Below are 12,384 nucleotides of genomic sequence, written 5' to 3' on the forward strand. Positions count from 1 at the left end.
GAAGAGATGGGAAACATCACTTCTCATAACACATTGTCATATGATGACCTTGCCTTACAATGAGTCACGTGCCTCCTTAATTGAATGATATGTGCCTTGTACTCCATTAATATATCATGGTATAGTTTGGGTGTTTACCTTATCAATGATAGCAATGCCCCTCTAGTTTACTGAGGTAGCTTGGTTGGAAAAATTGTCCTCTTAGGTATTATTTCACCTTTTTTTTAATGTAAACTTCATCTATAGATTTCCATTAATACCAAATGATATTACAATGAGAACCCTTCACACACCGAAAGAGAAACCTGGGAGATGAAATCTTCAACTAGGGACAACCATAAATACACCACTACCTGAGGTAAATAATTACCAAGATGAGACTACCTTGCACCAATGCAAGAACAAGATAAATACAACATAAAACTTTACTAACCAACAACCTCCCTTTGTCTCTGAAACATACCCAAACAACAATACAAAAACATTCTCCAAAAAAACATATCATCAACCCACTTGCTTTGCTGGCAATCCATCATAAAACTTCTTACAAAAAAATATACTAACCAACAGTAAAAACTAGTGCAATATGCTTAGTGGACTTGTTAGTCTGAGATGATGACGGAAGAGAGAGGAGAAGAGTTTACGTGAGGAGAGGTCCCAACTGGAGCATTAATGATTGTAGCCACCTCCTCTTACTCATTAGAGTCAATATCTGAATTGGATACCACAAACCGCTTCACTCGAGTTAGTCTGACCACAATGTCATCTAAGTTGTAACAAATGTCCCTTCTAATTCCATTGATCTCCTCCTGACCTGCAAAAAACTTGTAATTATCTACCTGCTTATCCTGAATGACTATACTCAACAATGTTTCCAATTGATGGTGCAAACTAATAGAATGGAGTAAGTGAAGCCTCCACTTGCAGCGTTTCCTTGGATTAGGAACCCACTTGAGGCTACTACCTACAACCTCAGAATCAAAGAAATCTATACGATCCCCAAACTCCTTGGCTTCTAAGTGAATAATTTCCTTCCTCACTTCGAGAGGAACAAAATTGGCCACATACCCCCATCTAAACAAACACCAACGTCTCAAAGAAGATGACCCAGGTGCACCACCACGACAGTTAGGAAGTCTTTGCCAAGGGGCCATAGATGTGTATGAACTCCAAACGTGAAGGGAAAGAAAATCCTCAAAAGTGGAAGAACAAGGACACACAATGTCAAGGGATAGTAGGACCATGACACAAGGAAAAAATCAAACACTATAGTAACAAGAGAGGTCAAATTTTGTAGCTGAAGAGGGTAGATTAGGAACCCAAGATGTTTGCAAACTGAAAATTGCTCTAACTTCCCAAAACCTCAAAATTTGAGTGGATAGAGAGCAAGATAAAGCATCAATTTTAGAGCGACTGAAGTTCTAACTGAGCCATAACAATTATCAAAACCAAATGTAGAAGGTACCAGGGTAACACACTTCGCAACCCAGCACAAGGAAATTGAACGAAATTCCGACAGGGTCAGAGCTCTGAGGTGACATGAAGGGAAACATGACCACCAATTCAAATGAAAGACTAGACCCTGAGTTGTGTAAAAAGAGTGCAAAGAACATTGACCCTTACAATAATTCACCAAACGAGCGAACAATAACCAGACCACTAAGGGATTAAACAACAACCAAATGTTAATATTTAAAGGACAAAGACAAGAAAACAAACTTCCTTGTAGTCTAGAATAGACCACCCTTATCCACCATACATTGATTAACGACTAGGGTCTTTAAGCAGTAGAAACCATAACATAAACATGTTGCTACCCTGGGATCTTAACCATACATATATAGAAGGGAAGGGCGAGGGCATGAGAGGCTTGAATCATTGTGTGAAGCAAGCAACATGAATGATCGTCATGGTAAGACAGGTGTATGCTAGAGCACAGTCCTTAACCAACCCAAGAAACTTAAGAATCATATGCTCATGAATGAGCTCTCCTTGTATGTCAGGAAATTATTGACCCGTGGCCAATTCACCATGAGAGAGGTGATCCATATCAACCATTAAGGAATGAAGTCTGTTGCCAAAAAAAAATTCATACCTAAATCCAAATACTCCCACCTACATACATTTAAGTCGACAAGATCGGAGTAGGTGATACATAGGATTTAAAAAGTGAGGACGCCACGCGAGGAGCATGCGATGCTAGGTGGAGAGCATGGCTCTCAAGTCGAGGGCTACCACCCTATGTGCCATACATTTGATCAACTTTCTAATCATGCTACCAAATGGAAAAAATTAATCATGATACCACCCCCATCAAGGATAGGTATTATTTTCCCTTAGAACATGATAAAATTGCACTATGGAGAATGAATTTGAAACTTGTTTTGTCCTCTTTATCACATATATCCCAAAAAAATATCAGCTAGAATGTTATTTAAAACCATATGTCCTCTCTATCACAGATCCCAAAACAATATCAACTAGAATGTTGTTTGAGACCATATGTAGAATAACATTTTTTGAGTTCTCGACCATAATCAAATTATGAACATGAATATTGATGGAAATTTCATGCCTTGCAATAGTGTATAGGATTTGGCTTGATTATGTTTGGATGTGCGAAGACACCAACCAAAAGTAGATTATATTATTCCTATATAGTTTGTGCTAAACCCTCTTGCACCTATCAACTTAATTTATACTAATATTATATTATATTTCATATTTTCAAATTATAGTAATTTTTCACGCAGTTGTCTATAACGCGACTTTTTGAAAGCCTTTCCGGCGGGTTTTTCCGGTCGAAATCCGGCAGGAATTTATTGGAATCGCAAGTTTGATAGCTAGTTTCTGCACAATGAAAGCGTCCTAGGGGTTTTCCAGGGTGCTGAATCCAAATATGCAGTTAAAAAACCATTTTAACTGCAACAAATCAAAATTTAACCTCAATTTCTTCCGCCGGATTCCGTCACCGGAATCTCCAAAAAGTCGCATTATAGACAACTCCATTTTTCACATTTTGTTTTTTAAAATAAACAATGTATATAAAATCTAATTAAATTGGATTGTTGAAAAGTTTGATCTTCTAACGGATATCCAAAAATTTGAAAAATGATCATTTTAACTCATAATCTCCAATAAAATAATCAATAAAAAAAATGCTAACAAGAAAACATATAAAAATGATCAATATGAAAAAATAATTTTAAAACAACTCATTACAAAAAAACGAATTTTGTCTAATCTTTAAAGAAATGTTAGGGGAATATTACAAGAAGCAGAATAGTTAGTTTGTGAACTATTTGTCTTATTTCACAAGGATTGGTGCACATAATTGAGATATGTTGAGGTGATTTGCCTCTCATTGTCTATTTCTACACTTGGATGAATCTTAACAAATTATTGCTACTACATAACTAAGATCTTAGTTTGTTTATGACATAATATCGAATGATCATTTTGAAGCATATGAATGTGGACCATTGTGATATATATATTAATTTGGCATTACTCTAGGCCTATTATACAACAATTAAAATTACACAAGTTTGGACAAATTCTTCAAATAGACATCACTTTGTAGTTATAGAGTTAATTGATGTGCCTATGTACAAGGTAAGGGTAAATATTAATACCCACTCACCCTAAAGATGCACTAACTTCACCCTCATGACGTATGGTTGCATCTGATAGGGCATATGGTCAAGCTTAGCTTGCAGGTCAATGTGACATGACTGGCCCAACTATGTTCCACATGGTGTCTTGTGAGGAGATTGGCATGTTGTAATGTTGTGTGTATGACATGACATTGATAGGTTCTAGGTGCAGTGTCACTCCTATGTTCATCAATTATTATCCCTAGTTGCTTGACAAAGGATATATATGTTGTTGAACATAACTTGAGTTTGCGACGAAACATAACAAGATTCAAGTGTGTATAATACCTTTGCATTAACATTTTTGATGGCCGTTGATCATAAGACCAATTTGTGATTTGATGCAAAGGTTTGATTGGCACAACATGCCAAAAGACCATCATATGTTTGAACATGATGTGTGGAGTCACAATAGGTTAGAAACAAGTTCATGCTTGTGCATAACAATATCTATCTCAATGTACTGGTGGATGTAAAGATCATCCAACATAATGTGAAGTTGCACCCTTCATTGTAGAGACATATGGATAAAGCGCATATGTAAAATGCATTGTGTGAGTATTGCAATGTGTGGTGGTGCGGGCCATATGTCTCTGAAAGTATAATTTCACCTTTGTACTCGATGACTGTTATGATGCTTAAGTAGAAAATTACAATGATGCTTAAATAGAAAATAAATATCATTCAATATAGTATAAAGTTTTGTTATTATGGCTCTGACAATATTTGGTTCTACCTTCTAAAACCTATAATAAAAAAGTAACATGACATTTATAATAAATATTAACAATAACTATTATTTCACAAAAAAAAATGAACTTACCCCAAACTTATAATAACTCCCTTTAATACCTATACTGCCCTCATTGTAATGTCCCTACTGGGCAAACCTTCACCCTTATTCACATACAACCATAAGTAGCTAAAATAACTACATTATAGATGAGAGATAAATAAGATACAAATTTATATCAGTTTCGATAATATTTATCCTCTTCCCTTGTGATTATTGTGACAAAAATTCATTATTTATTTGCACATTTTAGGAATTCTGTATCTGATGTCATTAAAAATTTAGGGTAGGTATTATGGTTGACCAGACATTCAAATTTGTCAAATGAATACAGAAGATCACGGCAGGAGTGCGCTTAGGATCAAGAGCAGCTCATAAAACGTGAGGGCTTCTGAACCCTAATACGCGTGAGCCTACGCCCGCCATCATCCTCGTATTCTAAATTTTTGCGAGAAAGTTTAGGAAGGAGTTGGTGGGTGAGGTCTAGAAAAATAGGACCGAGGTAAACCACAAAGTAGTGGAGTGACATAAAGAAAAGGGGCAGGGGCAGCGGCAGCGGGTGCCCGTAATCTCATAGTCATTGCAAGATGACCGGCAGAGAAGTTTCCCGCGAGTGATCTCGGTCGCGATTTTGGCATGACCCGGCAAACCGAAACAACAGGACGAACGAATGAATGACCGGACATGGCCTCAGCTTCGTCTCAGGGTTGATTCTGGCGGTGAATCACTGCAGTCTCTTGATCGAATCGCGTAACGACGGAACAAAAACGAGAAGCCAGGACGCTCGTCATGGGCAGAAACCCCGAGGACCTCATTAACTCCTTTGCTTTGAAGTTGGGAATGGACATCGATAGTAACGCTGAGAATGGCATTTCGAAGCTGCAGGAAATTATGGTGGTACACGCGGGCGAACAAAACGATGAGAACTACATCGAGCTCACGGTGGACGAACATGGCGAGTCTGATAATCTGGTGGGAGAATGGAGCAGGAAGGCTTATTTGTCGGCCAAAATGAGGCAATTGTCGCACGAGCTGAGAACGGATTTCAGTCCGGTTCGGCATTTGTCTCATGAATTGAAGGCCGACGTGAAGCGGATCACTCGGACGGCCAGTTCAATTACTGCGAAGGTTTTGTCGGTTCGTAGCACTCCGAGTGGAACCCCGAGGGCTTCGTCTGCAACGATCGGTGGTAAGCTGTCCAGACAGAAATCTGTAGCGCAGAATGCTTTGCAGGGGTTAAGGTTTATTAGTAAAACGGCGGAAGATTCGAACGCGGATTTTCAAGCGTTTTGGAAAGCCGTCGAAGCGCGTTTCAGTCAGCTGGCTTCTCCGGATGGATTACGGCTTTCTCGTGCTGACTTTGGCCTTTGCATCGGTAAGGTTCTTGAGTCTTTGGATGTTGATTCCAATTTTACACAGAATACCTCGGTTCGAATCTCCGCGTTTGTGAAATGTGCTGTTTGTTTGGCAGGTATGATGGATTCAAATGAATTTGCACTGGAGCTCTTTGATGCTCTCGCTCGAAGACGAGGATGGCATGATGTGGAGTTCATTAACAAGGAGCAGCTTCGTGATTTCTGCCTGCAGATCTCCGCTCAAAGCTTTGATTCTCGCCTGCAAATTTTCTTTGACATGTAAGATATTTCTGTCCTTTTTAGCAGCGTGGATGTAGATTCAGGAATTAAAGATATTTCGCTTCAGAGGCTAAAATTTGGACGATTCGTGCCGGCCTTGCAAAATTTTCAACATTTTTTCAATTAAGGCTTTGACATTGTCACTGAGCTTGCAATTTTAAATGCTCTGGGCGAGAGTTCCTTTTACCGTTTCTGGCTTGCGTGTCGTGAGTTGTTTAAGCTTTTTCAGAGTCCTGAACTCGTACATGCGCAGGTGTGACAAAAATGCAGACGGGCGGATTTCTGAGGACGAAATAAAAGAGGTAATGAGTTTCCTTAATTTGTAATTTTCTCTGAATTGCATTGAAGGTATATAATTTTATGGAAAGCATGCTGAAAATCTTTGAATCAGTAATTTAATAGAAAATGATCTCCTAGGTTATTATGCTCAGTGCATCAGCTAACAAGCTTACGAAGCTCAAGGAACAAGCTGAAGAGTACGCAAATTTAATCATGGAAGAGTTGGATCCAGACCATATGGGCTATATTGAGGTCATCTTTGCTCCCTGCAGATCTGATTTTCAAACAAATTTATCTAATTTCTTTTATCTCGCAGATGACCTAGTTTCTATAATTTCTACTCAATTTGATAAAGAAATTGAAAATCTTGCTTATGAAACTCTGGTGAATCTGATCGACGTTTTAAATTTCCTACTACCTTTCAGCTAAGTCAGCTGAAAGCTCTGCTGCAAGGCTTGACTTATGGAAAGGAAGGGCATGCAAACTATAGTCAAAATTTGAGCCAGCAGATCTTACCGGTTCCAATCAGGAGGAATCCCATACAGAGAGCAATGCAAAACGCGAGATATCTATTGGACGAAAATTGGCAGAGGGCCTGGGTTATTGTCATATGGCTGGCGACTATGCTGGGGCTTTTCACGTGGAAATTCATACAGTACAGGAACAGAGGCATCTTCAAATTAGCGGGATACTGTCTATGTGTGGCCAAAGGAAGCGCTGAAACCCTCAAACTTAACATGGCACTCATACTGTTGCCCGTCTGCAGGAACACGATAACATGGCTTCGCTCCACGATCTTAGGATCCATTGTGCCATTTGACGACAACATCAATTTCCACAAGGTATTTTAATTCTTGTAAAGTTAACAGGAAATGGATTTCGAAGTTCTTTATTAACATTTTTTATTTTAATATTCATGCAGACCATCGCCGGGGCCATTGTTATAGGCGTCATGCTTCACGGCCTGGATCATATAAGCTGCGATTTCATTAGAATTGCAAATTGCGACGAGGAATCGTATAATCTTTATCTTAAAGCATATTTTGGCAGTGAAAAGCCGAATTACGGAGATATCTTAGGAAGCACAGTAGGCATCACGGGGGTTTGTATGGTCGTACTCATGGCCATTGCCTTCATTCTCGCGACCTCCTGGTTTAGAAGAAGTTCAGTGAAACTTCCTCAGCAACTTGATAAACTGACCGGGTTCAACGCTTTCTGGTATTCGCATCATGCATTTGTCGTGATTTACCTGCTTCTGATTGTTCATTCCATTCGCCTTTTCTTCGTGCGAGATTGGAGGGAGAAAACTGTAAGGACATTTCATCTTGTTTTCTGTTAATTCTAAACTACATGTCTAACTTCGAAGTAAAACGGTTCAAAATTTATTAGCTGAAAGATTGAAAGTGAAAAATGAATATCTAATTTCGTTATAAAATGCATGAGAATTTAGCTTAAATGAAAAGAAACGTAGACGATTTGCTCCGGAATTTGATGTTCGGGGTTTAATTTATTACGCGATTTGAACGTGCAGACTTGGATGTATATTGCTGTTCCGGTGCTTTTATATTGCGGCGAGCGCACACTGAGAGCATTCAGAGCAGGGAATTATACTGTCAATATTGTCAAGGTCATGCGGTTTCTACTTCAGATTTGCAATTTTCTTGTATTATCTGTATCTTGAATCCTTTGCAAGCGCAATCAACATATCTGCTTTATTTATTTTGCAGGCGGCAGTTTATCGCGGAAACGTTCTGGCTTTGCATATGTCAAAACCTGCAGGCTTCGAGTACAAGAGTGGAATGTATTTATTTCTCCAGTGCCCCGAGATCTCGCCTTTCGAATGGTAAGTTTTGAACCTACATTAGAATTTATCAATTGATAAGATCTTTTAGTGTTTCTTCCACGATTCTTACATTTTTTTTCCTGAACTTTCTACATGTAGGCATCCATTCTCGATCACCTCTGCTCCAGATGATGAACACATTAGCGTGCATATTAGAACAGTTGGAGACTGGACGCAGGAGATGAAAAGAATTTTCTCGCAGGTGATTACTAATTTAGTACTTTTAGCTTTAAGATGAAGTTTCTTTGTCGGCTGTAAGTTCTAATCACAAATCTTTATAGACAATGGAGCCCCCTACAGCTGGAAAAAGCGGACTTCTGAGAGCGGAGCGTGGACTCTACGGAGACGACGAAAACAAATCCAAGTATGTTGAACATTAATGAAAAAAATAAAAAACTCAGAAATCCAAGATTCAAAGTATTTAACAAAAAGACGAACCATGTGCAGGTTTCCCAAGCTTCGGATCGACGGGCCATATGGAGCTCCCGCACAAAATTACAAGAAATATGACGTGCTGCTGTTGATAGGTCTCGGAATTGGCGCTACTCCGTTCATAAGCATTCTCAAAGACATGTTAAATCACATGAAAATTGCAGATTCTGCTTACAAAAGGAAAAGGAAGGACCGGGGTCCGACAAACGCTTATTTCTACTGGGTTACAAGGGAGCAAGGCTCCTTCGACTGGTTCAAGGGGGTCATGAACGAAATAGCAGAGATGGACAGCAGGGTAAAATTCATCTAGTTGCGCAGCTTGCAAATACCAAATTTTGTCAAATTTAAAAAGATAAACAAATGCTGGATGTTTGTGAATCCAGGCTGCTATTGAAATGCACAACTACCTGACGAGCGTTTACGAAGAAGGCGATGCCAGGTCGGCTTTAATTACAATGGTGCAAGCTCTGAATCATGCCAAGAATGGAGTCGATATTCTCTCAGGAACCAGGGTACATATATATTTTTTTCCATTATCGCTGTAGTATTACATTACCTGGGGGCCGTAGAAAGCCATTGTCTGAAACATCCGCTGGTCTGCAGGTCAAGACTCACTTTGCCAGACCAAATTGGAAAAAGGTTTTCTCAAAAGTTGCTTCCGCTAATAAAGACGCTAAAATTGGTAAGTCCAGCTTTCAAAATTTCGGACAAACGTAGGGAATTATGGCTCATCTGAGAATCACTTTCTTATATTAACTTTGATTGAATGCAGGTGTCTTTTATTGCGGGCCTCTAATTTTGGCCAAGGAGCTGAGAGCCATAGCCAAAGATTACAACCACAGAATGAACACTAAATTCGAGTTCCATAAAGAAAACTTCTAACACAGGCAAGCTGTTTACAGTATTACAACTTACAGGGAGGGCTATTATATCCTATTTTTTTTGGTAAAAGAAAAGGTAAGATTAATTTCATAGGCAGCCATTTGATAGCTGGACATGAAAAAAAGCATGCATCTCACACCTTCATAGCTTTTTCATCAGGATAGTAAGACAAACTGTGATGTAAACACGTCCTTATTTCCACCGTTAACCATTGTCTGTAACCGGAAATAATAGATACGCATTGTAGATAACTGGAAATTGTATTGTAAAATATATTGCTCATACAATTTACACTGTATAAGCAGGGGAAAATTCCATCTGATCTGAAATGTTTCCCGGTCCTCGTATTCGCAGCAATAAGGTCTCGAGTTCGAATTCCGAAAGTTCATCTTCGTCAACGAATCTAGCTGTGCGCGCACTTTGCAAGCGTAGGCGACATAGGAAACCGTTGAAAATAAAGGATCTATATATTTTTTAATTCCAAATACATGCACTCACGTTGATAGCCTTTTTTCCTTCATACACGGAAATTTCATCTCGCCTTGGTGGGCACGTATAATCAACACGAAAAGCTACGAGAAGACAATGGGCCCACTGAATGCCTTGGCCTGTCTCTGGAACGTGGCCCTGGGGGCTTCCACTCAATTCAGAGAAAATCTTAATTTCCAGTACACATCATGTACATGTTTTATGGAAAGTTTTTATATTCAGTTCTGCTAGGAGCAGTGTTCTGTATCTTACCACTTTTTCTTAAGTTCAGTGTACATTAATTTCCTAAAAGGAAATGTCAATATTAAAGACTATTTTTGAAAAAGGTTATTTATCAAATTTTTAATTTTAATATCATTCTTATATAAAAATATAATTTAAATTATATTTTATTATTATCAAAGATTATTTAAATACAAAATATTAAATATTAAAATTGATAATCATTTTAATAAATTTTTTATTATTTACTTTATTTTTATTAATAATTTTTTAAATGCACGTTTGTGTTATTCATGATTTATAAAGTTTTTTTTGATAAATTATATAGACATTTTTTTAGGTCAATTAGTTTCTAATCACTAATTGTGGTTCATCATCATTTATGTGATTTATCCGGACAATAATTTTTATAATATTTTTCTAATTATTTATTATCTCAATTTTTATTTTTAAATTTGATTGATTTTAGATTATAATTTACTTTATCTCTATTAATATTTATATTCAACTTTTAATCTTTCAACTCCATGTACATCTGAGGTAGTCTTAACTTTTAATTTTTCAATCTTTTCATTACCTCATCAATCTTCAACTTAATTTTGATTCTTCGTATTTATGTACATGTTTGTTTGGCTTCCCCTTATGTTATATTTTTCATGCCAATTTGTGTATACAATATTTTTTTAGCATTAATCTACACACTTTCATTCTATTATTATCTTTTTAGTCTACACACTTTCATTTTCTTATTATCTTTTTATGCACCCGATCTATAAAGCACCTAATTTTTATACACATAATTTCTTGACCTTCCTTATCCAAATCTTTGTTGCATTTTTTCCTTTTAGTAAAATTGCATGCTACTCCTATTTGCTTCTATGCATATAAATATTGGGCACCCAGACTATTCCTTCTTATCTTATCTTTGCACTTTTGTTCTCACCTTGTATCATCTCCTTATATGACATGATTTCTATGTTTATAACAAAACTTGTCATGAGGATTCTATGTCAACTTCGTCTTATATGGAAAACTTGGTTTGTCCATACACTAATTCTACATCCTCAATCCTACTCTTTCCTCTTCATTATTTCTACATCCTCATTCCTACTTTTTCCTCTTCATTATTTCTTATACAACATCTCAAGTATCTTTGGGTTGATTTCAATGACTTTAGCCTTCCTTTTTATGAAACATTACTTACAATGAGCAATCCATCTTCAAATTTTCTTTTCTTAATAATGTTTTCTATATCTTCTAGCTTCTTTCTTGGCATTCACTTCATTCAATTGATCTAAACACTCTCCTATATTTTATTTGCATTATTTTCACTTCCTTTTATAAATACAAGTTCACATCATAAAAATAAGTGAAATATCAAACTCTATTGGTTACTCCATGTCATGGGCATTTTCACCAAACTTCCTTTAGATCCAACATAATCCTATCTTTTTTAGGTTTAACTTAATGCATGTACCTAAGATGGGATAATTCACTTTACTCAATTGTAGAATCACTTGATTGGCAACGCCAAATGACTTAAATATTTAATGCACATATGTTTTGTCCTTGTACCTCATGCTATTTTCCTGTTTGTAACTCTTCTTGAACCTGTACAAATATCTACCTTACCAACTCTATACAATATTTGTCATCATTTCTCCTCTTCACATCTATAAGAAAATCTACTAAATTTGCAACTTCGGGGTTTGGATTCATTTCACAACTATCTAATTAAATGGAGTAGATAATGTCACACTACTTCAAGTTTGAAGATTTATGTGGTGTTGAACTTGGTATTGAGGAGTCTGAAACATTTCCACAGTAGTAATTTTGTTGTCGACCTTTCGAGTCTTTTAGACTCAAAACGTTGACAGTAAAATAACTAATGTGGAACTATTTCCGACTCCTCAATACCACCACTTCAAGTTATCGTTAACCAAACATATTATCATATTTCAAAAAAATTAATTCACCACCTTCATTTGTCCATTTATCTAAGGATGATATCTTGAACTCTACTACAAACATGTTCCTATGTTTTGCCACAATCCTTGCCAAAAATGTATCAACATAACATATATGTGTATAAAATGACCATCTTTGACAATCCATGATTCACACAAGGTTTGAAGAATAATTCCATGCAATAGT

General features: G+C 37.1%; 1 protein-coding gene across 1 annotated transcript; it reads left to right on the forward strand.

Moving 5' to 3' along the window:
- The first annotated feature begins 4,964 nt into the window (after positions 1 to 4,964).
- Positions 4,965 to 10,275, forward strand: LOC149183926 (respiratory burst oxidase homolog protein F-like). Its single transcript, XM_089417316.1, has 14 exons — positions 4,965 to 5,824; positions 5,921 to 6,083; positions 6,337 to 6,385; positions 6,501 to 6,614; positions 6,788 to 7,204; positions 7,285 to 7,671; positions 7,894 to 7,989; positions 8,090 to 8,205; positions 8,305 to 8,407; positions 8,487 to 8,569; positions 8,653 to 8,932; positions 9,021 to 9,149; positions 9,241 to 9,319; positions 9,410 to 10,275. The coding sequence occupies exons 1-14, from the start codon at positions 5,239 to 5,241 to the stop codon at positions 9,517 to 9,519; spliced, it is 2,712 nt and encodes a 903-aa protein (XP_089273442.1). The 5' UTR covers positions 4,965 to 5,238; the 3' UTR covers positions 9,520 to 10,275.
- Positions 10,276 to 12,384: the final 2,109 nt, after the last annotated feature.

The sequence above is a fragment of the Pinus tabuliformis genome, chromosome 3_2 (assembly GCF_031772625.1).
Source record: "Pinus tabuliformis cultivar Carrire ecotype Pingquan chromosome 3_2, CPIR1, whole genome shotgun sequence".
Classification (NCBI taxonomy): Eukaryota; Viridiplantae; Streptophyta; class Pinopsida; order Pinales; family Pinaceae; genus Pinus; species Pinus tabuliformis.

Excerpts from the sequence above, each read along its gene's own strand:
- LOC149183926 (XM_089417316.1), top strand. The coding sequence starts at position 5,239 with ATGGGCAGAAACCCCGAGGACCTCATTAACTCCTTTGCTTTGAAGTTG. Across the intron at positions 7,205-7,284 it reads ACAACATCAATTTCCACAAG|ACCATCGCCGGGGCCATTGT; the intron begins GTATTTTAATTC and ends ATATTCATGCAG. Across the intron at positions 7,672-7,893 it reads GAGATTGGAGGGAGAAAACT|ACTTGGATGTATATTGCTGT; the intron begins GTAAGGACATTT and ends TTGAACGTGCAG.